This window comes from Bubalus bubalis, chromosome 18 (assembly GCF_019923935.1).
Source record: "Bubalus bubalis isolate 160015118507 breed Murrah chromosome 18, NDDB_SH_1, whole genome shotgun sequence".
NCBI lineage: Eukaryota > Metazoa > Chordata > Mammalia > Artiodactyla > Bovidae > Bubalus > Bubalus bubalis.
The window spans coordinates 23,368,569-23,396,511 of record NC_059174.1 but is presented as its reverse complement, the minus strand read 5'-3'; the positions used below and the strand labels follow the sequence as shown (position 1 = coordinate 23,396,511).

General features: G+C 50.5%; 1 protein-coding gene across 1 annotated transcript; it reads right to left on the bottom strand.

The window, feature by feature from the left end:
* MMP2 (matrix metallopeptidase 2) lies at window positions 1-27,925 on the bottom strand. Its single transcript, XM_006053680.4, has 13 exons — window positions 27,451-27,925; window positions 23,440-23,666; window positions 22,329-22,477; window positions 21,134-21,262; window positions 20,741-20,914; window positions 17,968-18,141; window positions 16,935-17,108; window positions 14,483-14,638; window positions 13,099-13,234; window positions 8,775-8,911; window positions 7,137-7,296; window positions 2,675-2,784; window positions 1-913 (listed from the first exon to the last, which is right to left on the bottom strand). The coding sequence occupies exons 1-13, from the start codon at window positions 27,604-27,606 to the stop codon at window positions 810-812; spliced, it is 1,986 nt and encodes a 661-aa protein (XP_006053742.2). The 5' UTR covers window positions 27,607-27,925; the 3' UTR covers window positions 1-809.
* Window positions 27,926-27,943: the final 18 nt, after the last annotated feature.

Below are 27,943 nucleotides of genomic sequence, written 5' to 3'. Positions count from 1 at the left end.
TCCACTCAATTAGTGTCTTTATTCGTACTCACTGATTTTTCCCACGGGGAAACTGTTGAAGGGACAGGAGGGCAGGGCTGGGCAGGGGGAGCCATGGCTTGGTTTTCCTCCATCCAGTGAAGGAAGTGACAAAGGAGGGACATAACTAAAGAGAGTGACCAAGGGGACCATCACTACGTGGACTGAGATGCATTGTGCAGTGACTTCAGACAGCCTGAGTCCTTCCGTCGGGAAATGCAATGTCAAAGTGGAAAAGTAAAAAAAAAAGATCCAAAGAAAAGAACAAAGTGCATACAAAGCAAACTGCTAATGTAGGGACGGTTCTAAGGCAGCCAGCAGGGAGAAGGCCAAATGTCTGGGGTGGTCACCCGACGGTGCCCCACTCCCACTGCCCCATGCCAGACCAGGCTGTCGGGCCACCAGTGCCCTCTCGACATAGTCTCTGTTGGCTCCCAAGGTGCTGTAAAGCCACAGAAAGTTGTGGAAGGAGGAGAGCCTGAAGTGTGGCAGCACCAAGGCAGCCCAAGGCATGGCTGCATTGAGAATCTCAAGGCATCTCTTTGGGGGTGGCTCTGGAGGGCCGGTGAGATATGGAGGGGGAGGGACACCCAGGAGGGGTACAGTCAGCACCTTTACTTGAGCACAGGGCAGAGCCACTCTAGGGTTTCTTAAATTACCAGGTGGGGGTGAGAATGCTGATTAATTACAGAACTGAGGGCTGCCACGCCCACCCGGGTCCTTCCCTGGTGCTCAGGCCCTGGTGTGCAGCAGGTGATGGAGGGGCAGGCCCTGGGGGAGGCGGAGCCAGCTCAGCAGCCCAGCCAATCGGATTTGATGCTTCCAAACTTCACGCTCTTCAGACTTTGGTTCTCCAACTTCAGGTAATAGGCGCCCTTGAAGAAGTAGCTGTGACCTGGAATGAGAAAAAGAAGAGCCTGTGACCAACCCATCCTCAGATGTTATAGTACAGAGAAGGTTCCTGAGAACTTTACAAGCCTGCCTGTCATAGGGAAGATGTTTCTAATTTTTAAGATTTTTTTTTTATGTGGATCATTGCTAAAAGTCTTTCTTGAACTTGTTACAAAACTGCTTCTGTTTTATGTTTTGGTTTTTTGGCCAGGAGGCATGTAGGATCTTAGCTCCCAGACCAGGGATTGAACTTGTAGCCCCTGCATTGAAAGGCGAAGTTTTAACCACTGGACTGCCAGGGAGGTCCCCAGGAAAAAACTTAAATCACAGAAGACCCCTCTGGAGGCTGGAGGAAGGAATTAAACTCTCTGAGTCCCTGTTTCTTCATCTTTGAGATGTGGCTAAAGATACCACCTCTTAGGGGTTATGGTGATGATAAAATGAGATGATATATGCTGTGATTAATATAAATAATAGCACTGTGCTGAGCAGAAGCACCACTTTGCATTCCTAGAAGTGGCAAAGCAAGAGACTGCTATCCCTCTCAGATGGCCCACATATGGGTTTTATTTAGTCCACACAAGTTTTCTGTTTTGTTTTGAATAATCTGGAAATTTCTTATGAAAATACAGATTTATCACTTCTTTTTAAAAGAGCTAGACTATCTAATAACACTATTCCGCTTTTCTCTCTTTTTTTGGGAGGCCGCACCAGGTGGCATGTGGGATCTTAGTTCCCCACCCAGGGATCGAACCTGCACCCCGCCTTGCAGTGGAAGCATGGATTCTTAACTACTGGATTGCCGTTCCTGCTCCCCTTTTCTTGCAGGGCAGAGATCATCAGAAGAAGAGAAGCAGCTGTCCCCAGAAAACAAGCCATGTACTCTCTGATGCTCCACAGACCACATCACTCCCCGCTGTCTGCCTTGCCTGCTTCACTCATTAATGCACCAGCTTGGCCCCTCAGGGTTTTGGAATTTCTTACTCCTGACACATATGACCTCATTTACTTCTTTTCAAACCCCTGGCATACAGGAGGTGCTCAACAGATGTTTCTTTCTGAAAATAATCCTTAACCTGACACCTGGCTGTACTCTGCTTTTTCTTGGTCATGTGAGAGGTTTAGTCAGGGCCATGTGCTTAACATGTGATAGGAGCTCAAAAAGCATCTTTGTGAAATTTCATTGAAATCTCCTCTAAAAAGCCAAACTGGACTCATTTCCAGGGCCCTAGAGACCTCCCAGAAGACTCCTCAGGAATCTGGTTTCCAAACTCCAAATCCTAGCCCTTGCTGGTTTGGTTGTTTTATGCAGCAAAGGAACAGAGACAAATGGGCTATCTTTGCCACCTCAGCATCAGGGCCTGACAAAGTTGGTCCTGTCTCAAATGGAGCCATCCTTCTGCTAACGGGAGGCGGTCACAAGGCCTCCTGTGGAACCCGAAAGGGCCTGGATCAAACCCCAGAATGAATCCAGGGCACCAAGCCCAGGTTTCTCGCCCCCGGCAGGCCTCCCCTCCTCCCCACTCTCTGGCTCCAAGCTCCGCAGCTGTGAGGGGCCTTTCTGGGTCTTACTGCCTGGAGCCAGCTGAGTGAGCAGAGGTCAGGGGTCTGGATGCCTTCCCAGCACTGGGCTGAAGGGGCTAGTTTGTTTTCCCCGGGCGCCGCCTGCCTCCCCACACAATGAGGGAGTGTGTGCTTGCAAGGAGCGGGGCCCTGGCTGGGGGCAGGGAGTCCTAGAAAGCGGCCAGAGGCCTGGGCAGCTCACCCCCGCCCTGCAGGTCCACCACAGCATCCAGGTTATCAGGGATGGCGTTCCAGGCATCGGCGATGAGCTTGGGGAAGCCAGGATCCATTTTCTTCTTCACCTCATTGTATCTGCAAGGAAAATGGCCATGGTGAACCAGTGGGGCTCCCTCAAGGCCAGCCCTTCCCCAGCATGACCAGAGGATCCGGCTGATGGCTCCTGGGTGAGCCTGGGAGGCTAGCTCTAACCCTTCAGGGAGGCCCCTGACTGGAGCTGAGGGGCAGGGAGTCAGACCTGGGTAAATCCTAATTCCACGACTCACTCATTAGGTGACTTGGGACAGTCCTGTAGAAACAATCTTATAATTATTACTGACGTTTAAACAGCGTGTTACCCAGTTTCCATATACTTTCTCAGTCAATCCTTATGGCAATCCTATGACAGTTACTACCATAATACTCATTTAATATACCAGAGGCTTAAAAAGGGGACCCAGTTTCTAAGTGGGAGTCCAACTCAGGCCTGACTGGCTCCAGGGTGGCAAACTCCTCTCTGAGCCTCAGTTTTACCATCTGTTAGATGGGCTATATTTAATGTATTGATATTTAATTATCATATATATGAATGGAATAATAACACATGCAAAATGCCTAACAGTATCTGACAAATGTTAGTTCCCTTAGAAACTCTGCTGCAGTACAAAGAGCACTGGACTGGAAGCCCAGAGACAAGGTCCTGCCCATCACTGCTCGGCTTGAAAAAATGCTGCTGCTTCATCTGTCAAGTGAGCTGACAGTCCACATCTCGGGCAATGACCTCGGCTGGGACATGAGGTTACAGTACAAGGTGGTGCATGAGCCCAAGCCCTGTGAGTCACAGAGCAACTTCCTGTCATCTCAGGCCCAACGGCAGCTCCCAGGGCAAGTCGTTATCCGGGGCTCTGCCTTTAATTTGTGTAAATACCTGGAGTATTAGTTGGCATATTCTTTTCCTGGCTAGCAACATCTGTCTTTTTCATTTTAATCTTGGGAGAACTTTTAAAAGGCTGGGGTCATTTTGATTCCACTGCTTCTCTACCTATACTCCATCTATTTATTATTCTGCAACTATTTAATGACCTCCCGCTATGTCGCTGTGGATATTGTAATAAACAAGATAAAGTCTTGCCCTCATGGTGCTAATTTTCTAGATAGATCTGTGTTTGAATCTCATTCTGGTGACAGCCCAGTACCAGCCTCATAGCTGACTCTTTTCTTCTCCCCAGCCAGCTTGCCAGCCTCCAATCCCAGACACCAAAAACAGTTTCCCCTATGAGCCTCCTTCTACAGGAGTCTTCCCCCTCTGCCCATCACCCTCAGAACTGCCAGAAATGCCTTTCTTAATCCCATCTCTGTCATGAGACTTCTTGCAAAACCTAACATGCTTCCTTGTGACCTGAGGTACCAAAACCAAGTTTCCCAGCTTGGGAAAATTCCAGGATCCTATCCACATCCCCTGTAACTACATTCTCTGGAGTGACAATGGCTCGGAGCTATGTGCCCTTGAACTTGCCCTCATTTCTTTCTCACTCTACCCACAGAAGGCAGGGAGGGCAAGAATCAACTGAGGCTCAGAGAAGTGAACCAAAATGTGCTTCTAAGTTCTTTTCCTCCAGGAAGAATACAGCATGGAGGCATCAGAAGATGCCGGCTCTGAACAGGACCATGTGTCTTCACTCTCTGTCCCCAGAGCTTCCTCCTACAGTGTTTCCTGCTCACTGGGACACTTTCTGAAAGCCTTCTCTGTGACCCTCTGACCTTCTCCTCTCCGGCTGTAGAACTGTAGTGTAGAGTAGGTGTTACGAATACAGACATTTGTGTCAGAGATTTTTCAAAGGTATATCCTTGAGGCCACCTGGAAAAGGCACCTAATAATAGTGGCTACCTTAAGTGAGAAATACAGGTGAAATGCATAGTCCGGGATGTGGTACAGGGCCCATCATGAGAACCATCACTATTTTATTTGTACATGTTTATATCTCTTCCCTTCATGATATTGTAAGTTCCACCAGGCAGAGAGCAACTACTTCTTTTTTCTCCTTTTTTTAAAAAAGTTCTGTGCTATATTGATTTCTCTGCCATGTGGGATCTTAGTTCCCCAACCAGGGATCGAACCCATGCCCCCTGCATTAGGAGCACAGAGTCTTAACCAGTGGACCACCAGGGAAGTCCCAGAGAAAGCCTATTGCTTGACCACTATCTTCCAGCACCAAGGTAAATGCCTGGCACATAGGAGATACTGAACGCATTTTTCTGGGCTTAGTGAAAGCTTATAGAAGCAAGGGCTAACCACTCCCTGGGGTTGCCCAAGCTGGAAGCAGCTCCTTGTCCTGTATCATTCTGGAGCGATTTCTCCTTTTCCAGCAAGGAAGCCTGGGCCTCTGTAGACTCTACCAGGACCAGTGTCTCAGGCTCATTAACTACCTCTCCTGGGAAAAAGATCTGTCTCCTTTAGAAACCCCACCCAGAACCTCCAATATATGTTTCAGTTTTGCTGCTTTTAAGGAAGATTTACAGAGCTTTCCCTAAGGAACAGGCTGTCCGTCCCAGATCTAGGCTTTGGCAGGTAGGCTTGCTATTGAAAAGGACTAGAAAGTAGGTAACTCGGCCCAAAACCCAGCAAGATGCCAGCATAGCCTGAGCAACAGTGTGTGTGTGTGTGTGCGCGCGCGTGCGTGTGTGCAGGCAAGCGATACTCATGTTTACACATGGACACGTCTGTTCCCATATGTTTACATTCACAGTGTGTACTGCAGGATGATTATAAATGTCCTTTCAACACTGTGATTCAAAGACACTAGGGCTCTCTGATTCTAAGATTTGGAGATGCAGAGTGACTGCTGTGCCGAGATGCCTTTCCACACAGTACGGGCATGTGCCTGGGAGTGTTCTGGAGCCTGTGGGCAGAGCCCTGTGGTTTCCTGCCTGTTTCCTTTCCTGAGACTTGAGATATCAATCAGCTTAAGTTGCTAAGTATCTTAGCAATATGTCTGGAATTCCACCCTGACACGGCAGCCGGGGACATAAACAGCTTCTGAATGCAGGGCAACTGGGGGCGGGTGGTGGGGAGGAGAGGGGAGGACAGTGGACTCTGGAGGGAAGCAGGATTGTTCCAGGAGTGGCAAAGGTTCAGATGCAGGCACAGGAGGAACGTGAGAATGCTTAGGAGGCAAAGAGGAAGACCACTCCTCCACCGACCCAATAACCCTGAGGGTACAGTGCCGGGGGCCCGGGGATAGACGGCAAAAGAAGCAGTTAAAATTCTACAATATGCGTAATCAGCGGACAACACTTGCCTATAAATAACTTAGACAAGTTAGTTCATCTCTTTGGACCTCAGTTTCTTCATCTAGGAAATGGGAAGATTTGTAATGAAAATTCCTGAGATCCAGGCTGCCTCTCACTAACCTTTCCTGGATATTGGACTCCCTGGCCCTCAGCCCTGACCATGGTCTCTTAGAATCAGACCCTTCCCTTTATTTTTAAAATTATTTTAAAAAATATTTATTTGGCTGCACTGGGTCTTAGTCGCAGCATGCAGGATCTTTTTCAGTCTCAGCAGGCTAGATCTTTAGTTGTAACATGCGAACTCTTAGTCATGGCTGTGGGATCTAGTTCCCTGACCAGGGATTGAACCTGGGGCCCCTGAATTGGAAGCACAGAGTCTTAGCCACTGGACCCACCAAGGAAGTCCCTAGACCCTTCCCTTAGATGAGCTGGGGCAGAGAGCTACATGCTTCCAAACTGGCCTCCTGCCAGCCTGCCCCCATAGCCAGGGGACCTGTGGAAGCTGGGCCAGAGGGTGCCGCTGTTTCCAATGAGGCCAGATTTGGATGCTAGCTCCTGTGGGTACCCGTCTCAGTTTTCATCCTGTGTTTGCCCTCTGCCATCCCTGCCTCCACCACTCCCATCTCTTGGGACCCCACTACCTCAGGTATAGTGTAGAAAAGTGGAGAATAGCATGTTCTCTGGGAGCCAGAATTCCAGGGTTCAAATCTCAGCCTGCCACTACTTGGCTGTGTGACGTTAAGCCAGATACTTAAACTCTCTGAACCCATATCCTCACCTATAGAATGGGAAGAATAATAATACCCACCTCATACATAGGATCAAAGTAGCAGCTATTATTTTTATTTTTATTACCCCCTTCTTCAGTGAGTCACCCTAAAATACAAGGCTCCAGACCAGACAGTCATGAGCCCAATCCAAAGACTTCTGAGCAGGGAAAGGAGGCCCTAACCAGAACTGTACCAGTAACGTGCCCAAGAATGGTTCGCCCTTTGGTGACTGCTCAGAGGGCCTGTAGCCCTGGTGGATTAGAGACCAAAGAGGGGGCGTCCACAGCCCACCAGCCTCTGAACTCAACCCAAGAGGCTCAAGGCCAGTGTCTTCTCTCTGTTGACATGGCTGGCGGTGCGGCTCTCCTTAACACCGCCCTCCCTCACCTCCAGAATTTGTCTCCGGCGAAGATGTACGTCTTCTTGTTCTTGCTCCAGTTAAAGGCAGCATCCACCTTCTGGACATCAGGGGGGAGCCCCAGGCTGGTCAGCGGCTTGGGGTACCCTCGCTCCAGGGTACTGGCTGAATAGACCCAGTATTCGTTCCCTTGGGTAGAAGCAGAGGGTGCGTTGGTGGCAAGTGCTCAAGGCTGTTCCTCCCACCACCAATCTGCCAGCGACCCCACTGTGGCCTTTCTCAACGGGTACACAAGTTCTGCTCACTTCTGGATTCAGTGCCCAGAATCGGGGCCTCCATGTAAGGCTTTGTAAATTGGTTATGGAAGGTCCCTGGCCAAGAAGGTGAGCAGGAATGATTCCCACCCTGGCTTCATTCATCAAGTCAGAGATTCTAAGTGCCACAACTGCCGTGAAGAGGCACCTTTTTCTAATTTGCACCCAGGTCCCTTGTGAGCCAGCAGCTGCCCTGGTCACTCTGGGATGGAGGAGCTGGGGGGTCCGCTGGTGAGCATGTACCCACAGCGCTGTCTGAGCCTTCAGCGTCAAGGAAGCTGTCCCTATGTCCCCATCTCAGCCTTCACCCCCCTAACCACCACAGCTCTTCCTGAATCCCCTCCTAACAGCCTGTTTTTCTGTCTCCCCTCCTGGCTCTTGAGCTCCCTGAGAGCAGGGGTTGCAGCCCTGGCAACATGGGAGGCGCTCGAATAAAGAGGAAAGGAGCAAGGTTTCCCAAATGTTACCCATGTGGCCCTGCTGCTGCTGTTCAGTTGCTAAGTCACATTCAACTCTTTTGTGACCTCATGGACTGCAGCCCGCCAAGCTGATCTGTCCATGGGGATTTCCCAGCAAAAATACTGGAGCGGGTTGCCATTTTTCTCCAGGGGATCTTCTCGACCCAGGGATTAAACCTGTGTCTCCTGAATTGGCAGGTGGATTCTTTACCACTGAGCCACTTGGGAAGCCCATATGACCCTACCTCAATGATTTTTACCACTTATAGAGACTCCTCATGGGCCTCCCTGGTAGCTCAGTGGTAAAGAATATGCCTGCCAATGCAATGCAGGAGACGCAGATTTGATCCCTGGGTTGGGAAGACCCCCCAGAGAAGGAAACGGCACTCCACTCTTGCTTGGGAAATCCCATAGACAGAGAAGCCTGGTAGGCTACAGTCCATGGGGTTGGAAAGAGTCAGATAGAACTTACCAACTAAACAACAAGAGTCTCCTCGTACTATTACTTAACTCAACATTCTGCTTTCAAGGAATTCATTTTGAAGTCTATAGAAATAAGTGTAAACATTAAAAATAAAAACAAAGCACTGTTTAAAAAATTCTAACTAGAAGTGTCATCTGCCGAAGGCACTAGCATTAGGAAGGTATTAGAGGCAGTAGCACTGACGTGTCCTTTTCCTCTGGAAAAGGAATCAAAAAGACTGAAAAGTGAGTAAAAGGTTACTGAAATGTTCCTTCTGTGGGCCAGTGCTGGTTGATGCTGGATGTCTAACCAATCTCCCAGATGATGGTTGCAAGAGTGGATCTGTAACTAAGGGGGGCAACCACCAGTGTACCGGAATCGCGGTACAGCGCCCCCTGGAGCTGAGCGCCAAGAAGGTCCCCTCCCACAGACCTGCAAAGAACACAGCCTTCTCCTCCTGTGGGTCTTCGTACACAGCATCGATCTTTTCCGGTAGCTCAGGCCAGAATGTGGCTACCAGCAGGGGCCCTGTGGGCTTGTCACGTGGTGTCACTGTTCGCCAGATGAATCTGGGTGGGGGAAGGGGACACAGGAAACCACACCTTCAGTCCCTCTGTAGCTGTAACCACACATGCCTCCCCAAGCCCACTCAGAAACATCCCAGGATAATTCCTCGGCTGGGTAGCGGGGAGGCAAGATCAAAGGAAGGGTGGAGAAGGACTGGAGAATGAGCAGAGTCCCCTCAGCAAGAAGCCAGAGCAGAGAAGCAACCACTTTGCTCCCCCTCCTGCTCCCTCCTCCAGGAAGCCTTCCCTAACTACCTCTCTCTCCATACTGTGCTCTCCCCCCTCTGAGTCTCTCAAAACTGGCAACACCAAGTGCCTGTAACAGTAGTTTGATTGTTTGGGTTTTTTTTTTAAGTGTTTTATCTTTCCTGCCAGATTAGAAGTCAATTGAGGCAGGAGCTGATGGCACTCAAAAGCATTTCCCGAATTGAAATGGATTCATGCACTTTGGCAGGAGTAATAAAGTGTGTGTGCATGCTCAGTTGCTCAGTCATATCTGACTCTTTGCAATCCCATGGACTGTAGCCTGCCAGGCACCTCTGTCCATGGAATTTTCCAGGCAAGAATACTGGAGCAGGTTGCCATTTCCTCCTCCAGGAGTAATAAAGAGCCTTCATTTATTGAGGGCCTACTAAGTCCCAAGCACTTCATGTGGCTTGTAAAATGTCAACCTTACAATATTATAAAATATGCACTCTTGGTGGTCTACCCAGCACCTATTATTTATTTCCCTATAATCCTTCCTCACAACATACCCATACTTATGGTCCCTCCTTTCCTATAGATGGATCCAGTCCCCATTTTGATGAGTTTAAGCTACCCGCTCTCAAAGCGAGATCTCCAGACCAACACGTGGAACTTATTTGAAATGCAAATTATTGGGCTCCACTTAGGACCCATGAATCATACCCTCTGGGCTTGGGGCCCAGTAATCTGTGACTTACGAATCCTTCCAGCCGATTCTAATGTGTGCCAAAGTTTGAGGACCAGTGATCTAATCCTATCAGAGCTTAGCATTCCCCGGCAACTGTTATAGATTCAGCAGTGGCCATATGTCCTATGTTGGCACAATAAGATTGAAGACATACACTTGTATTTCACATCTGGAGATCTCTCTCTCTCAATCTCTCTTCTGCTGCATGTAGGCAAGGAAGTGTACAGCCCCAATTGCCATTGGTAGTCACCGTGTGACCCCAAGGGACTCAGCCTTAGGAGGAAGTCAATGCCAAGGACGGTAGTAGACAAAAAATCACTGAATCCGTGACCCTTTTTCCGCCCCTGGAGGCAGCCCTACCCCTGGACTTTGTACCATGTGGGAATAATTTCTTTCCATTGTTTAAGCTGGTTTGAGTTGGGATTCTTTGTTACTTGCGACCAAAACATCCTGATCGGGAAAGTACCACGATCCTTACTTGGCAAATGACGCTCAGAGAGGTGGTGGAATTGCCAGGATTCAAATCCAGATCTGACTCCAAAGTTGGAGTTGAATTATCCTTCAGTACTGCCTTTCTAGTCCCCCACAATGTCCAGCACCAATTTCTGCATATAGTCAGTGTTTAAATATTTACTAATCAATTCAAGGAACCCATTAAACACGCATCAACTTCCTTTTGAAAGAAAGTGGGATGTGTCAGACCAGGGATGGCTCCGACCTGGGCCTAGGCACCACACCCTTTCCCAGCTCTGTACTCAGACCCACCAGTGTGGTCAAGGTCTCCTTAGGGAGAAGTGCAGCAGATCAAGGGTGGTGCTAGAGCGTGGGTTCCCTGGGCTCACCTCTTCCCCATCCCTGAAATGAGGGCTGCAGTACACACTGAGATCTGTTGTTACATGTCCTGGTTTGGGCATTTGTGGACTGATGGACCTGACTTCTCAGTGCATTATGGGTCTCATCTCTCTCTGGCATCTGCCCCACTCCTCCCACCCCAAACCCAGCACCTAGCCCAATGCCTGGAGCAGAGGACCCCCTTCACAAGAGTTTTTGGAACATCTTCAGCCTCACCAGGCTCTCCTGGGATAAGCCAGTAACTTTGCATCTCTCCAGCTTCGCTCTTACAATTCCCTTGTCTCAACCACGCTCCCACCCTGCCAGCCCCATCACGTCCGCCTGCACCTGCTTCTCCTCTAATGTTCCCGCTTGGGTATCACTTCACCTGCGGAGCCTTGGACTCAGACGTGTCCACAAAGTGTTGTGCTATTATCTCTGCAGTTACATCTCTTTCATTCTGCCATAACGGTCCTCTCTGCCTCTGTTTCCTAAACCAGACGAGTGGTGCTCAAACTTTAATGTGCATCAGGATCATTGGGGAAATTTTTTTTCTCTTTTTGGCTGTGCCTTGCAGCTTGTGGGATCTTAGTTCCCTGACAAGGGGGTGAACTTCACCCTTGGCAGTGAAAGCACGGAGTTCTAACCATTGGACCACCAGGGAATTCTCATGGGGAAATTTTTTTAAACATACATGCCTGGGACCCATTCCCAGAGATTCCAGTCAGAGGGCCTGAGGGTGGGGGCAGAAACTTTTAACCCTCACACTCTAAGTGATTTTTGTTGGGGAGATTCACTGACCTTTTTTTGAGAACGCTAATCTAGGCATTGGGCTTTCCTGGTGGCTCAGCGGTAAAGAACCCTCCTGCCAATGCAGGAGACGTGGGTTCAATCCCTGGTTGGGGCAGATCCCCTGGAGAAGGAAATGGCAACCCACTCTAGTATTCTTGCCTTGGACATGCCATAGACAGAGGAACCTGGTGAATTATGGTCCATGGGGTAGCAAGAGTCGGACACGACTTAGTGACTAAAACAACAATCCAGGCATTAAGCAGCCCCTCTGCCCACAGCACAAAACACCTCACCCCCAGATCCCAAAGCTTAGCAAAGGATTTGGCACAGTAGAAGCCAAGTAATTATTTGTCAATAAGGACAGCTAGTACAATTGAACACACTTAGTCTGTGTCAGGCATTGTTCTAAGCACTAAGCTCATCTAATCTTCAAAACAGTCCTATGAGATAGGTTGGACTATTAATCCCATTTTAGAGATGAGTGAAGTGAAGTGAAGTCGCTCAGTCGTGTCCGACTCTTTGCAACCCATGGACTGTAGCCCACCAGGCTCCTCTGTCCATAGAATTCTCCAGGCAAGAGTACTAAAGTGGGTTGCCATTTCTTCCTCCAGGGGATATTCCCAACCCAGGGATTGAACCTGGGTCTCCCTCATTGCAGTCAGACACTTTACTGTCTGAGCCAGATGAGTAATTTGAGGTAAAAAGAAGATACACAATTAACTTGCCTGTAATCATGTAACAGGTTAGTAGCAAGTCCAGGATTCTAACCTAAGCAATCTGGCTCCAGAACCATTCTCCCAACTATTATGCTCTATGGATGGACAGATGATGAATGACTTGATGATGCGCATGAATACATAGCGATGATGGATGGACAGATAATGGATGGATGGGTGGATACTGGATGATAGCTGTGTGATGGAGAGGTAGAAGAGTGGAAAGATGGATGGATGGATGCTTTAATGTAGTTGTAGATTTGTTGCCTGCCTCTAGGACAGCTGAGTTAATCACAGCCCTGGTGGATTGAGTGGGGGCCTTTATTTATAGCCTGAAGGACACGACCTCTCTGCCCTGTGGTGACTTGTTCCCCAAACAGAGAACATTTGAGGTCAAGGCCATTCCAGGAGAAGGTCTATGGTAGATGCATTGTTCCTAATTCTTCTCTCCATCCCTGTTTTAGAAATCTACATCCATGTGTGATGTCACATGACTGTGCAGTACCACCCCCTAGAGTAGGTAGTGGGCTTGGCCATGTGAGTAGCTTCAGCCAGTGAAATATTCTCAAATATGCTCAGAGTGGAGGCCTTAAATGTATTTGTGTGGTCTGATCTGGCTTCCTGTGCTCCTGCCATCTGTCACAAGTAACTGCTAACCCCAGGAGAGGGAGTGATACGCAGACCATCCCTGAATGCATACTGCAGCCCGAAGAGGAGATACCAAGGAGACCCACAGGCTAGCAGACAGCACAGGAAGTGCCTGTCGTGGTAGCACCGAAATCTGTCAGACATGCAGCAAAAATGGGTCTCATACCGGCCATTCTATGAAGCCTCCAGTGGGGTCCTTGAGCAAGAGATGGGGGCATGAGAATAATGGAGACAGGGCAGAAGGCAAGGAAGTCAGCTCCTACACTCACCGGTCCTTGAAGAAGAAGATCTCCCCACGGATCTGAGAGATGCCATCGAAGACGATGTCCTGTTTGCAGAGCTCAGGAGTGACAGGGCCCAGGGTTGGGGTGGGGCCGGTGCCAGTATCAATGTCAGGGGAGGCTCCTGGGGGAAGACACCCGACCTCAGACCCTCCCCAGCCCCTGGGGTTCTCCCCCACAGGCTAAGCCCCGAGACCGGCCTACCCAACCTGCTAATTACCAGAAGAATAGCATTCTGGCCTCGGTGTCAGCCCAGGGAAGACAGGGGAAGAGGCCTGGACTTGGAAAGGAGACTGAACAGAAACCAGAATCCTGTGGTCCTTCACCTTGTATGAACGTTCTTCCCCGACATCCCCTGAATCAGTCCTCTCTATATCCCTAAGAGGTAGGCATCGTCTTTACTCCCATTTTACAGATGAGGAAACTGAAACCCAGACAAGTTTTGTATATGACCTGCCCAAGGATTTAAACCCAAAGCCCAGGTTTCTGAGCCTACAAGAGAGTCAGCGTGTCAGAGGGGAGACCATGTGGCCAGCACTGGGGGTGTGGCAGGCACCTCCTTCGCTCCTGAGGGTAACCAGCCACCGTTTAGAGGTGAGGAAACTGAGTCCAGAGAGGTAAAGGCCGGCTCCATCCCTTGAAGCTGGTGAGTGGCAGAGGCGACGCTCGAACCCAGAGCCACTCACTCACTCTACTGCAGTTCTTTCCCAAGTCCTGTGCTCCCCACACCTCGTCGCTCCAGAACCATTTTCAGGATTTCAGCCTTGTCTAAGTGCCGCCAGTACTATTATACGTTGATTTATTTTAAAAAATGGAGCCACTTTGTAAACTCTGGCCTCATTGTAAGCATTAATATACATAAATCAGTGGTTCCAGGTACTAGCTGTACTGATCCTATTACACGTTAAAATAAAAGAATTGTTCGGAGAACTAGAAGCTTTGCACTCCTGTATCATTAAGGTCATTCCAGGTGCTGGGAATTTCTACCCTGTATTTAGCTATTTATACTTCTCCTGGATTCTAAACCTCACTTGGATGCATAAACCTCATTGACCTTGGGGCCAGAAGGTTGCCTTTCTCAGACCTCCCTCAGCTGACTCACCTAGAAAACGGATTGCCCATTTCTGCCCCACCTGCCTTGCGGTGTGGCTCTGGGGAGCCAAGTGAGGCTCAGACACTGGTGTTATTTGGAAAGGAAAGGGCTGTCCGAGGGCCTTAGAGTGATGCTCCAATATCCCCAGACCAGGTTAACACTGCTGCCCTTGTCTCCTGCAGTCCCAGATCTGGCTGGTTCCCCCCACCCCCGGCACCCTACCCCCAGTGACACGACTTCCCCAAACTCCTGCCCCAGGGACCCCAAGCTGAGGCTTACCATAGAGTTCTTGGATGCCCTGGATGTCATCATGGGACAGGCGGAAGTTCTTAGTATAGGTATAAATGGGTGCCATCAGGGCTCCAGGGTCCTGTGAGTGCTCCAGCCCCATTGCATGGCCAAACTCATGGGCTGCCACCAGGAACAGGCTGTACCCTGAGGGCCATAGGGAGGGGAGGGGGGCAGAAGGACAGGGAGAGAGATAAGAGAGAAAGTCAGATCAGGGAATTTCCCTGGTGGTCCAATAGTTAAGACTCTGGACTTCCAAATGGGGGGTAGGAGTTTGATCCCTGATCGGGGAACTAAAATACTACATGTGACTCGGTGCAGCCAGAAAAAAAGTAGTAGTAGTCAGGCCTGGCTCCGACAATGGGGACATTTGAGGACATCTCCATGGTAGGGTTCAGAGCATGGAGGTGGCACATATTGATGTTTTCTTCTTCCAAGAATTCTGAGGTTAACAGACCACACCTTTTACTTTCAATTAGAGTCAACCCAGGTCCCCTCATCCCTTTCCATGTGGACCGCATATGTGCTATAGAGGGGAGCACGCAGCATTGGCAAATCCTGTACTTACAGGCCCGTTTGTTTAAAAATCCCATTTCCTGGCTCTTCGTTTTCTCTATAAAGAACAAGGGCAAAACCTGCTCTGCAGAGTCTCCAAAGAGGAAACCCAGGGGAAGCAGTAAAAAGATGCTCACTTGGAGTTGTTGCCCAGGCTCAAGCCAGACAGTGGGCAAATCCTATCATTGCACTCGATTGTGTGTTGAATTGTCTTTGCAGTTTGAATTGTCTTCGCAATTGTGTTGAATTGTGTGTCTTTGCAGTGTCCCTGCAAAGACATGTTCAGGTCCTAACCTCACATACCTGTGGCTGTGACTTTATTTGGAAATATTGTTTTTGCAGGTAAATTAAGCTACAAGTTAAAATGAAGCCATACTGCAGGAGGGTGGCCCCTTAATCCAGTATGACCCACGTCCTTAGAAGGTACATGGCCAAATAACAACAGAGGGAGAGATTGGAGTGATACAGTCTCTAGTAAAAATGTGGCCTTACCCACACCTTGATTTTAGACTTCTGGAAGACTCTAGAAGTACAAGGGAATAAATTTCTGTTGTTTTAAGCCATCTGGTTATGGCGGCCCTAGGACACTAATACGGGCTTCCCTGGTGGCTCAGTGGTAAAGAATCCACCCGTCAATCGGGAGATGCAGGTTTGATCCCTGGGTGAGGAAGATCCCCTGGAGAAGGAAATAGCAACCCACTCCAGTATCCTTGCCTGGGAAATCCCATGGACAGAGGAGCCTGGCGGGCTACAGTTCATGGGATCACAAAAGAGTCAGACATGACTTAGCGACTACACAACAGCAAGAGGACACTAATACACTGCCCCCTCCCCCAACCAAGTACACTATATGTGCTCTGGAGTCTTAAACCACTCTGGCAGATGGAGAACCCCACCTTTAAATAGAGGCTGGAGCAGAGCAGGTAAAATCAGGGTAAGTCTTAGCATGGCACTTGGGGGAGGATAAAAAAACTCCCTTGGCCAGCCTCTGTCAGCTGGCATTCTCTAAGTTCCATCTCAGTGAGAGTAAAGAAGAAGAAAAGTAACTTCAAAAGAGGCTGCCCTAATACCGGCTGGCCCCAGCCCAGCATTCTCACCTGGTCATCTGGGTCCTTGAACCCAGTGACACGGGGCCCTGCAGCCTAGACTGACTCCCCGGTGCCCCCAAGAATCCTGTTCGTTGCAGTGACCACACAAGGTCACAGCCTGTCTCCTGATCACTCTCTCCCTCAAGCCTGTGAGCCCTGGAGGGAAGAGAGCTGTCCCTGGCAGCTGTGTTTTCAGCACCCATTACTGACAAGGACCCCTCTATTCACAACCTGGCAAAGGATGGTGCCCATGGGGCAGGGAGGGCCGTGAGGGCCTCCCCATTGTGCCTGGAGGGTGGGGAGAGCAAGGATAAGGTGCCTACTGTATTCCTCTCTTCTGCCCACCCAGCTCCCTGAAGACAGCTCTCTGCTGGAGTGGGAATGTCTCGCAGGAGAATCATCTCTCTGGAGCAGGGTTCCCTGTATCCAGCACTGAGATGTTTGGGGGTGTGACAGACCCACCTGGAGCGGTAAAGAGGTGGGAGGGGAAAGCAGCATCTGCTGGGGAAAACTGACTCCCACCCAGGAACTGGGAACTGGGATGGATCAGGTCTTATTTTGGAGGCCACCTCTTTGCCCAGAGAAGCGGGGCTAAGCAGGCAAGCGGTCCCCACCAGGAACGGGCAGCGTCACTGGAGAGTGGAAGGGTCCGCAGTAGAGATGCCGAGATGCCGGTAGGTGGGTGTCTAGGGGGCGGTGCCTATGGCTGAGGTGGGTGGGGACTCTGGACGGTTTCCCCGCCCACATATGGGCGGGGCCGGGTGGGGGGCTTTCTGACTTAAAGCCAGGGCTCCTCATACCTTGGTCGGGGCAGAAGCCCCACTTGCGGTCATCATCGTAGTTGGAGGTGGTCGCACACCACAGCTTCCCATCACTGCGGCCAGCGCTGGTGCAGCTCTCGTGCTTGTTGCCCAGGAAGGTGAAGGGGAGGACACATGGGGCACCTTCTGAGTTCCCGCCCACAGTGGACATGGCTGTGGGATCAGGGACATGGGTCAGCGGGACGCAGGGGGTCTGAGGCCACCACCAGGAGCAACGACAGGACGTGGATATTAACAAACCAGACTTACTGAGTGCTCGCTCAGTCCGGGCCACTGGGTCAGGGGCTTTATACACATCTCACATCTTGGCCCCTCTTAAACAACCCTGTGTGGTAGGGACCCTAGATTATCTCCTATTGCACAGATGGGAAGACTCGAGCTCAGAGAGATTAAGTAACTTGCCTAGGCAGTGCTGCTGAGAAGTGGCAGGGCTGGGATGCAGACCCAGGCAGCCAGACTCCAGAGCTTTTAAAATTAGCTTTCCATGGGTGGGGCCATGGCGGGGCCAGAGGAAGCTGGGCAGAGCTGAGGATGCCAACACCCCTTCCAAGACTGGGAGCTCCATCACACATGGGCCACTGGGAGACTTACCTGTGTCCTCTGCAGAGAGCAGGGACTCGGCAAATATCTGTTGAAGGAAGGGAGGAAGGAAGAAAGGAAGGAAGGGAGGGAAGGAGTTCTTATTGAAAAACAAAGATCAAAAGAGATACAGACTAAGACAAAGAGAGGCAGGGAAGAGAGACTCTGGGATGAGGGAGAGGAAGAGACAAAGACCAGGGAGGCTGGGAGAGTGCAGGTCATTCTGAGGGAGTCCTGGGCGGGCCTGAACTTAGGCATCACCAGCCAATTCAGCTGAACTGGCTGTGGGTGCCCAACGTCTGTCCTGACTTTGGTGTCTGTGCTGGGCCAGCCGCTGAGCATCCTGATTAGCACCCCTGTCCTGGGGAAGCGGGGTGAGAAGGGCGCTCTCGTGGGTCTGCTATCAGAGGGTGGGGAGAGGCGCGACACCCACCAGTCTCCGGGCAGAAGCCGTACTTCTTGTCACGGTCATAGTCCTCGGTGGTGCCACACCAGCGGTAGCCGTCCGTGCGGCCCTCCGTGGTGCAGCTGTCGTAAGACGTGCCCTGGAAGCGGAACGGGAACTTGCAGGGCTGTCCGTCAGCGTTGCCGCCCATGGTGAACAGGGCTGGGGTGCAGGAGAGAGGGGGAGGGTGCATTCGAATGTGAGCATCCGCTGGGCACCTGTGTGGATGCAGAGCTGGCTGCCCACCTGCCCACTCACACCAGGGAAGTCATAGCATTGATAAAATATTTTTAAAAAAATCTATACTGATTGGTAAACTGTTGCTTCTCTGAACTTCTGGGGGTAAATACTCCTTCCTCCCTTGCCAGCCCCATCCTTTTCCTTGGACCTTATGGATCGCCCCCCTCTGCCCCAGCAATAAAACAGTTAACCCCTGGCACATGGTGGGGGCCTCCAGAGCCCTACTCCAGCCCCAGGGTCACGGTCTACTCTGCCTGATTGATGTCTGCATCCCTGCAGATTGCTAAATATATCGTCCAAGATGGGCAGAATGGCAATATCTGTCCATTTGACAGAGAGGGAAACTGAGGTTTGAAGAAAGCTGGCTCCGGAACTACTCATGATCACCTAGATGGATGAGGGTTGTAACTGAGAACTACGAAACACACTGATCTCCATCTCTGCCTTCCTCATTCTGTCATTCACGCTTGCGCACACAGAGAAAACTTCGCCTCCCTTCAACCCCAGGCGTTTTCCCAGATGCTGTGGTCCCTGCAGGAGGGAGAGGAGAGGGAGGGCGGGAGGGGGAGGTGGTATCTTTGTGAACCTTTTAATACACACCCCAGGCTCCCACTCTGACCGCCCCAAGACATGGGCCATGACTGGAGGGTTCAGGGTAGACAATGGGATTAAGAGTCTGGGCTTGTCTGTCTTGGGTTATCCCCCTGCTGCCCCGCACCCTCATCCACCCGAAGCTACAGAATGGTGTGTCTTTGGATTTGCCAACTAGCAAAACCACAAGTGCGTAACAAGGACCATCTGTGAACAACGGCGCCAGAGGTGACCTCACCAGCCCCCGTTAACTCCACCATGGCCAGAATCAAGCCCAGTCCCTGGCCACCCCCACAAGTCTCAGGGCCCCTTACCCTCACTGCTCCCTTCTCCCCAACCCAGGGACCTTCTCCTGGAACGCCAGAAACAATGGGGCTGATGGAGAAGACAAGCTGCCTTGGTGGCCTTGAAATGGGAAAGGCGAAGTGTTAACCTCAATGGAGACCAGTCTCCACCTTTGGCCTCCCATCAGCAGCATTTCTACCACCCAGGAAGCCCCCATCTCTTCCCAAATCCTGCCCCCAAAGGGATGGAGACAAGCAGACACTGACTCAGCAGTCAGGAGGGGCTGAGTAACCAGAACCTCTGCCCCAAGACCCAAACACGTGCATGTCGTGCGTACTTACATCTGGCTAAGGACCAAGCCAATGGTTAATGTCCCAAACAGGGAAAAACCCTTCCTCAACTTATGAATTACAGCTGTTTCCCTTCTATTATCAAGACATTCTGTTCTAAACACAGGGGTTGACACATGGAAGGTTAACGCCATCCAAATCCCTACTGGGAAATGCAAGATACATTAAATATTTTTGGTTTTAAATATTTCTGACTTATTAATGGCCAATGCCTTGAACTTTACTTAACAAAAAAGTATTGCATGAGTTTTGGGTACTAAAAGCGTAAACAGGGACACATTTAACTAGCTCTTTGTTTCTTTCCTTCTGTCAACAGGGCTGGTACTTTGGGTTCAGTTGCAATAAAGTCAGAAAGATTCACAAACGCGTAAAATTACAGCTAAGAAGACAGAGGTATCTATAGATCAAGGAGTTTATGGACTAGCAAAGAAAAAAGGTATTTTAAAAGGTTTTGGACTTTTTCACATTTTCTCCACATCTTCTCAGCTTTCAACCTCCTGAATCATTAAACATGATGACTTGATAAGAGTATAAGGTTATATATGCTGTCCTTTCATGATCTCTGATTACGAAGTACGTCAAGGATAAATTAAAAAGAATTGAGTGTATATGTCAATACCCTCACCCTTTAAAAAAAATTCCCTCTACATTGTTTCAAAATATCTGGAGCTTATGTCTCAAGCACTGACAAAAGCACACACATAAATACTAGGTCAAACCTGATGCCTTTGCCAAGACCCAGAGATGCAGCCACAAGCCAAGATAGATGGAGACCAAGAAAGGCAGATGGAACAGCCCCAAGACACACAGAGTCAGCATCAGAACCAGAAGCAATGGCTGAAATCCCCCAGGTCGGTGTCCCCAAGCCAGGTTGGGTACCAGCCTCAGTACCAATCCCATTGTTAGGCTTCTAATTCATCCCAAGGCTCTCCTCAACCCTTGAACCTCCAATTCTGCTAGAGGGTAGAAAGTAGTTCTCAAGAGACCCATTGGGCATTTTAATCATTCTAAGTTCAGTTTAATGTATGTTGGAAAAGATAATCCAAAGATAATTAGCACATCAAACTAATGAGTTCAAAAATATTGCTAATGGTGAAGCTTAAATCTTTTAAGCTGGAATTGATTTAATGAAAGTATTAAGTGAATAATGGAACAGATGAGAAGGGCACAGTGATGGCTCAAATTGGGATGTGGGGGCTGAAGGAAGTGGAGGGCACACTGGCTAATTGGCAGTGCCAGGCCTGAGGAGTGTAGAGGTCGGGAAGGTCAAGGCCTGAAGCCAGGAGGACACTCACCTTCATGGGGGCAGAAGCCATACTTGCCGTCCTTGTCAAAGTTGTACGTGGTGGAGCACCAGAGGAAGCCATCGCTGCGGCCTATGTCTGTGCAGCTGGTGTACTCCTTGCCGTTGAACCGGAAGGGGAACTTGCAATATTCCCCGTCAGCATTCCCGTACTTCACACGGACCACTGAGGAGCCACACAGGGTGGAGGGTGAATCTCTCTAGGCCTTTCTTTGGAGACCAGGATTGTGACTCATCGGGGTGTGTGACCTCTCTCCCCCTCCCACCTGAGCAGATGGAGGGGTCTACAGTTGCCAGAGAAGCCACAGTCTTCATTGCTAGGTGACAAGGAGGCATGCAGAAAATCGCAGAGGAGGCTCGGGCATGTAGACGGTCATATTCTTACCTTGTCCTTCTCCTAGAGTCCACAGCTCATCGTCGTCGAAGTGGGAATCTCCCCCAACTCCAGGGCCCGGGGCGAAGGCATGAGCCAGGAGCCCATCTTTGCCATCAAAAGGGTACCCATCTCCATGCTCTGAAACACACTGGATCTCAGCTTCTAGCTACCCCATTGGGGGCTGAACCCCAGCCACATCTCATCCATGGTTGGGGCCCTTCAGCCCATCTATCCTCTGACCCCTTCCCTCGCCCTGTTGGGTTAACCAGGACTGAGGACACAGCAGGCCAGTAGAGTGTTGCTGACGTGACTGTCAGCACCCTATGGTCTACACAGCCTCAGAATCTCTAGCACCAGCCTTCATTGTCTACACTACTGCTGAAGACACTACACTTACCCACATACCTACACTGCCACACCAGTCTCCTCGCCACCACCCTCGCTGTCCCCAGTGTCTATACCAACTACCTTCACATCCTCTCTTAGCCATATCACCTCCCTTCAAGTCATATTATTGCCAATGGCCACAACGCTAACCCTCATAACCACTTTGCCACCCAGGGCCATACCATCTACCCACATACCTACACTGTCTCCTGTGCTACTTCCCCTCATCACTTTCCACTCACAATATCTACACTGCTTACCTTCATGTCTACACTACTGTGTTCCCACCCCAACCCACATGGTGCCCTAGACCCCGGCATCCATTCTGCTTACTCTCAAGTCTACACTGGTCCATTGTATCCGACCCACTTTCATATCTAGAGTTCCTCGGCGTCTACGAGTGTCATCCAACAGAACTTCTTGCTGTGATGGGAATGTTCTTTGTCTAACTTATTAGCCTCATGTGACTACAGGGCACTTGAAATTTGACTAGTGTGACTAAGAAACTGAATTTAAAATTTTATTAATTGTAACTAATTTAAGAGTAAGTAGCCTTGAGGATCCAGGGGCTACTATACTGGACAGTGTGGGGAGACCATTTGCTTTCAGTGTCACACTGAAAGGAGTCAGGGAGTCAGATCATCCACTTCGCGTCAATGTGGCTTTCCCATGTCTGCTCCAGTCTACACCACTCTAGTGTCTGCATCTTCTGCCCTCCTAGCTAAGCTGGAAAGGAGAGCCCCCCACCCATGCCTCTCTAATATCCAGATTGCCCCTTTGTCTCTACACTGACCCCCTGAGCCCCTCCTCTGCCTACCCCAGCGGCCAAAGTTGATCATGATGTCAGCCTCTCCATCATGGATCCGAGAAAACCGTAGCGGGGTCACATCGCTCCAGACTTGGAAGGCACGAGCGAAGGCATCATCCACTGTCTGGGGGTCCAAATCAGGTGTGTAGCCAATGATCCTGGAGGTAACAAAAGTGCATGTGAGCGTGTGCAGGTGTGCAAAGGCATGTGCGTATGCCTAGGCCTACAAGTGTGTATGTATGTGTGCAAGGGTGTGTATATGTGATTGTGTGTGAGTGTGCAACAGTGGGTGTGTGTGCACAGGTGTGTGAATGTGTGCATACATGTGACAGGTATGTGTCTGCATGAGTGTGTGCATGAGTGTGGATGCACATGCAGGCATGTGTGTACATGTTAAGTAGAGCTTCCTGGGAGAAGAGTCCACTAGAGCGCCTGGAAGTCCTGCGGAGCCTTAGAGCAACCCATACGGACAGGAATGTAAACAGCGCATTCCGGGACCCAGCAGAGCTGTCATCCTTGGAGTGCAGCACGAGCCCTACAGAACAGAGCTCTCTCAGCCCAATTAACAACCAATTACAACAACTCTATACCATAAAACCCCATTATCAATAGCAACCAATCATCAAGTTCTCATTACCCCCTCAATAACCTCATCTAATAATGGCAATGACTAGCATTGATTATGGGCTTCTGTGGTGGCTCCGATGGTAAAGAATCTGCCTGCAATGCAAAAGACCCAAGTTTGATCCCTAGTGCGGGAAGATCCTCTAAAGAAGGGAATGGCTACCCCCTCTCACTATGTGCTGGACACTGTGAAACCCTTTTATATACACGGTTGACTTCCCAACTGACCCATAAATAAGGTTTTGTTTTAATTCTGTTTTGTAGAGTGGAAAGCCAAGGGTCAGAGCACTGAAAAGGAAGTAGTTCAATGCCCCACACCCAGGAAGGGTGAGATTCAAGTCCTGGTCCGTTTGACTCCATTCCTAAGAACTTTGTAAGCAAATTCCTTAGGATGCCAAGTCCTCCCAAGATCCCTCCTGGGTCCCCGGAGAGGGGAGAAGACAACGCCCAATGAGACACAGTGTCCCTTGGACCAGGGCCCACCCTGCCTTGGCACCTGTATGTGATCTGGTTCTTGTCCCACTTGGGCTTTCGGGGAAAGAAGTTGTAGTTGGCCACGTCGGGGTTGCCACAGCGCGGCTTCCGCATGGTCTCGATGGTGCTCTGGTCCAGTTCACCTGTCTGGGGTAACCCGAAGAACTTCTGCATCTTCTTCAGGGTGTCCTTCAGCACAAACAAGTTACAGCTCTCCTTGGGGCAGCCGTAGAAGGTGTTTAGGTATTGCTGGAAGAAATAAGGACCCCGGCACAAACAGCCACGTTAGGATGGTATAGTATTGGCCAAAGGAACCAGCAACCCCAGGGCACTGGGTAGAGTCCCAGGTTCCCAAACCACTGGTTAAGTGACATACACACTCCCAGATGGCCCCACAGTCCCATTAGCCGAGTGACATACAAACTGTAGATACTGTGGTTTGGGAGTACATGTTGGGTGCCCGCTATATGCCCAGGTACTGATGTCAGCATGTGTTAACTCATTTGATGCTCACTGCAGGGACTTCCCTGGTGGCCCAACGGATAAGACTCTTTGCTTCCACTGCAGGGGGCACGGGTTTGATCCCTGGTCCAGGAACTAAGATCCCCCCAATGCTGCGCAGTGTGGCAAAACAAAACAAAACTTCTCATAGCCTCTATCATGTAGACATTATAACTATCTCCATCATATATAAGAAGAAACTAAAGCATAGAGAGGTTAAGAAACTTGCCTAAGATCACCAGCTCTTAAATGGCGGAACTGAAATGGGACCCAAGTAACTGGCTCCAGAACCCAGGCTTAGAACTGTTACCTCTCTACCACCTCTCTTTATCTCCATTGTCTCTTTTAATCCACCAAAACGCTGATGACATAGGGATTATTTCCCTCACTTTTCTTATAAGGGCTGTGTGCCCTGGGCTCCAGCAAGAGACAGACCTGGGTTCAAAATCTGAATCTGCCATTTTTCCAAAGAAAACAGTCCTGTCCCTCAGGGACTGTGCAGCTGGCTCAGCCCAAATGGAGGCCAAAACCAAACAGTCCCTTGCAGGGGGTCAGAGACCAATCAGTTCATCTATTTATTTGACAAATACTTTTTTACACCTACCAGGTGCCAAGCCCACTGTTAAGGCTGAGGGTCAAGTGGTGAGCATGACAGATGTTCCTAGTCTCAGTCTCTAGGGTTCAAAGCCCAGTATAGGGAGGCTGACGGATCACAAATAAGTGAAAAATTAAATATGTGATAGGAATGGTGGGGAGAGCCAGGAGACCTTATTAATGGGGCCCTAAGCTTATTTAACTTATATGCAGAGTACATCATGAGAAATGCTGGGCTGGAAGAAGCACAAGCTGGAATCAAGATTGCCTGGAGAAATATCAATAACCTCAGATATGCAGATGACACACCCTTATGGCAGAAAATGAAGAGAAACCAGAAAGTCTCTTGAAAGTGAAAGTGGAGAGTGAAAAAGTTGGCTTAAAGCTCAACATTCAGAAAACGAAGATCATGGCATCTGGTCCCGTCACTTCATGGGAAATAGATGGGGAAACAGTGGAAACAGTGTCAGACTTTATTTTGGGGGGCTCCAAAATCACTGCAGATGGTGACTGCAGCCATGCAATTAAAAGACGCTTACTCCTTGGAAGGAAAGTTATGTCCAACCTAGATAGCATATTCAAAAGCAGAGACATTACTTTGCCAACAAAGGTCTGTCTAGTCAAAGCTATGGTTTTTCCAGTGGTCATGTATGGATGTGAGAGTTGGACTATGAAGAAGGCTGAGCACCAAAGAATTGATGCTTTTGAATTGTGGTGTTGGAGAAGACTCTTGAGAGTCCCTTGGACTGCAAGGAGATCCAACCAGTCCATTCTGAAGGAGATAAGCCCTGGGATTTCTTTGGAAGGAATGATGCTAAAGCTGAAACTCCAGTACTTTTGGCCACTTCATGTGAAGAGTTGACTCACTGGAAAAGACTCTGATGCTGGGAGGGATTGGGGGCAGGAGAAAAAGGGGACGACAGGGGATGAGATGGCTGGATGGCATCACTGACTCGATGGACGTGAGTTTGAGTGAACTCCAGGAGTTGGTGATGGGCAGGGAAGCCTGGCGTGCTGCAATTCATGGGGTCGCAAAGAGTCGGACACGACTGAGCAACTGAACTGAACTGAACCTTGTTAGGAGGGTAGTTAGGAAAGAGGAAAGAAGGGTATAATAATAATATTAATAATAAATGATAATAACATATGATGACTAACACTTATTGAGTGCTTTCCATGTCCCAGGCACCCTTCAAAGTGTCTAAGATTACCTCTCCTTTATTTTCCTTTATTTATTTTTTGTGGTCATGCCACGAGGCACACAGGATCTTAGTTCCTCTACCGGGGATCCAACGGTGCCCTCTGCAGTGTAAGCATAAAGTCCTAATCACTGGACCACTAGGGAATTTCCTAAGATTATCTCTCCTTTAACCCCAAGATAGGAACCCTTGTTACCCTCAGTTTGCAGGAGAAGCTCAGAGAGAAGTCACTTGCCCAAGATTTACTAGGCCAGTTGGTTAGTGCAACCCCCTGATTTGAAGTCAGGTGGTCTAAGTTCAAAGTTTGGTGTCTCAAGCCCCTCACTGTATGTCTCTGGGCAACATGGACCTCCATAGGTTGTAGAAGGTGTGGGGACCCAGGTAGCTTTGTGACTGATGCTCCAAAGCTCCACCTTCACCCTCAACCGCAGCCCCATCATTATGCAGACAAGCTCCATTTGTCCAAAAAAGGCAGAGACCTGGATGCTGAAAAAGGGGCAGGGGTGGTGTCATAGCTTGAGAAGGAGTTCCCCGGGTGACCAGGTGACCAAGGGCTTGATCCTGTCCTGGACAGTGTGGGGAGGATAAGGGCTTTCTAAGGCGGTTGACTCAGCGACTAAACAACAACAACAAAGGGCGGTTGAAGCAATTAACTGGCAGATGTGCGCTGGAAGGAACTTGTTGAGGGGTCCAGACCCAGCCCGAGGTGCTTACGGGGGGAGGGGGAGTGCCCTTCCGCTGCCCCCATCCCTGCTTGTGCAACCTCTTGGCGGGGATGCCCCTCACGCCAGGCGCGCGCGCTCGCGCGCTCTCAAAATATCTGAGCCGCAGCTCGGAACCCCGCCAGGAGGGAGGGCTCCCTGGCTGCACTCCCACCCCAGCCGGGCTCAGTCCGCCCCCGCCCCACGCGCCGGGGCCCTCGTGCTGCCCCTCCCTCCGCCCTGCTGGCCAGTTCTCTCCCTCCGTCGTCCGACTCCTTTGGAGAAGTTCGAGGAAAACTTTCTGAGGTCCAACCCTTGACCTTCGTTGACCAACTTGTTCATTGAGCCACTGAGAAAAGATGCGCTGGTCGTTTCCCATCGGCCCCAAATACTTGCCAAAAGGACCCCCGAGAGGTTGGTTCAAGGGCCCCTCTCCAGATGTGTGCAGAAGGTTCCTAGACGTTGGCCAAAGTTCTGCTTTACTCAGAGCTCCCACCCTCACGTGTGCAAAGCTTTATCCAAATTGTGTGTCAAAGGCCCCCTCTTCCTTAAGATGGAGCCCCTAAACAGGGGTTTCAAGGATCCTCCACTGTTTGCAAAAGAGACCCCTTCAGGCTTTTTGCCAAAGTCCTCCCAGGACGCTGGCCAACTGGCTTTGTCAGCCAACCCCCCAGATGTGTCCAAGAGTTGTTTACAAAGCCGCCCCCCTGTTGCCAAATCCCAGATCCTGGACAATGTCCTTGTTATTTGCAAAAGGGGCCCATTCCAGAGGTTTGCCATAGCACCTCGGTTCCCGACCCTGCTGGTGGCGCGCCCCCGCTCTGGGTCCTGAAAGTTGCCAAGCTGTTTATCAAAGGCCTTCTCCTCTTACAGCAGCTCCACCATCCCTCCTTCGGCGGTCCAAAGACCACCCCGAGCGGTTTACTGAAGCCCCTCCCCCACGCTGTTAGCCCACCATGGGGTGGGGGAGGGGTGGCCCTTCCCCCCGCTCCAAAGTTTCTCTAAACTTGGTTGGATGAGGCTAGCGTCGCAACTCACCACAGCCAACTCTTTGTCCGTTTTGGGGGCGACATCGCCGGGAAATTTGATGATGGGCGACGGCGCGGCGGCGGCACGGCCCAACAGGCAGCCCAGGACGCAGAGCGCCCGCAGAGGGGCGAACAGCGCGCCCCGGGACACTCGCGCCTCGGTCATTGCGCTCCCGGGCCCCGCGCGTCGCCCGGGGGTGGCTGGCTCGGTGCGTGTGGCCGCGTCGCCGCCTGGCTGGCGCCTGCTCCCCCGCGCGGCGCTGCGCTCCGAGGGGCTATTCGACTCGGTCTCCTCAGCTTTGCCCGGCTCAGCAGAGCATGGCCCGGCCCCCAGCCCGCTCCGCCGCCGCCTGCTCTCGCCCTGTCCTGGCAAAGCCTTTTTATGTTTAAAGCTCCAGATGCGTAGCCTCCAGCCACCGCCGGAGGAAGTCTGGATGCAGCGGAAACAAGGGAGGGCCGCCGCCAGATGTGGCCGGCTGGGCTGGGAGGACGCTGGCAGGGCT

Bases quoted from the DNA above. Each gene is read 5' to 3' on its own strand.
- MMP2 (XM_006053680.4), bottom strand. From the start codon at position 27,606: ATGACCGAGGCGCGAGTGTCCCGGGGCGCGCTGTTCGCCCCTCTGCGG. The intron at 22,478-23,439 runs GTGCCAAGGCAG...TGTTACCTCCAG, and splicing joins AAGAACCAGATCACATACAG to GATCATTGGCTACACACCTG. The intron at 13,235-14,482 runs GTAAGCCTCAGC...GTCTTCCCCCAG, and splicing joins GGGCATCCAAGAACTCTATG to GAGCCTCCCCTGACATTGAT.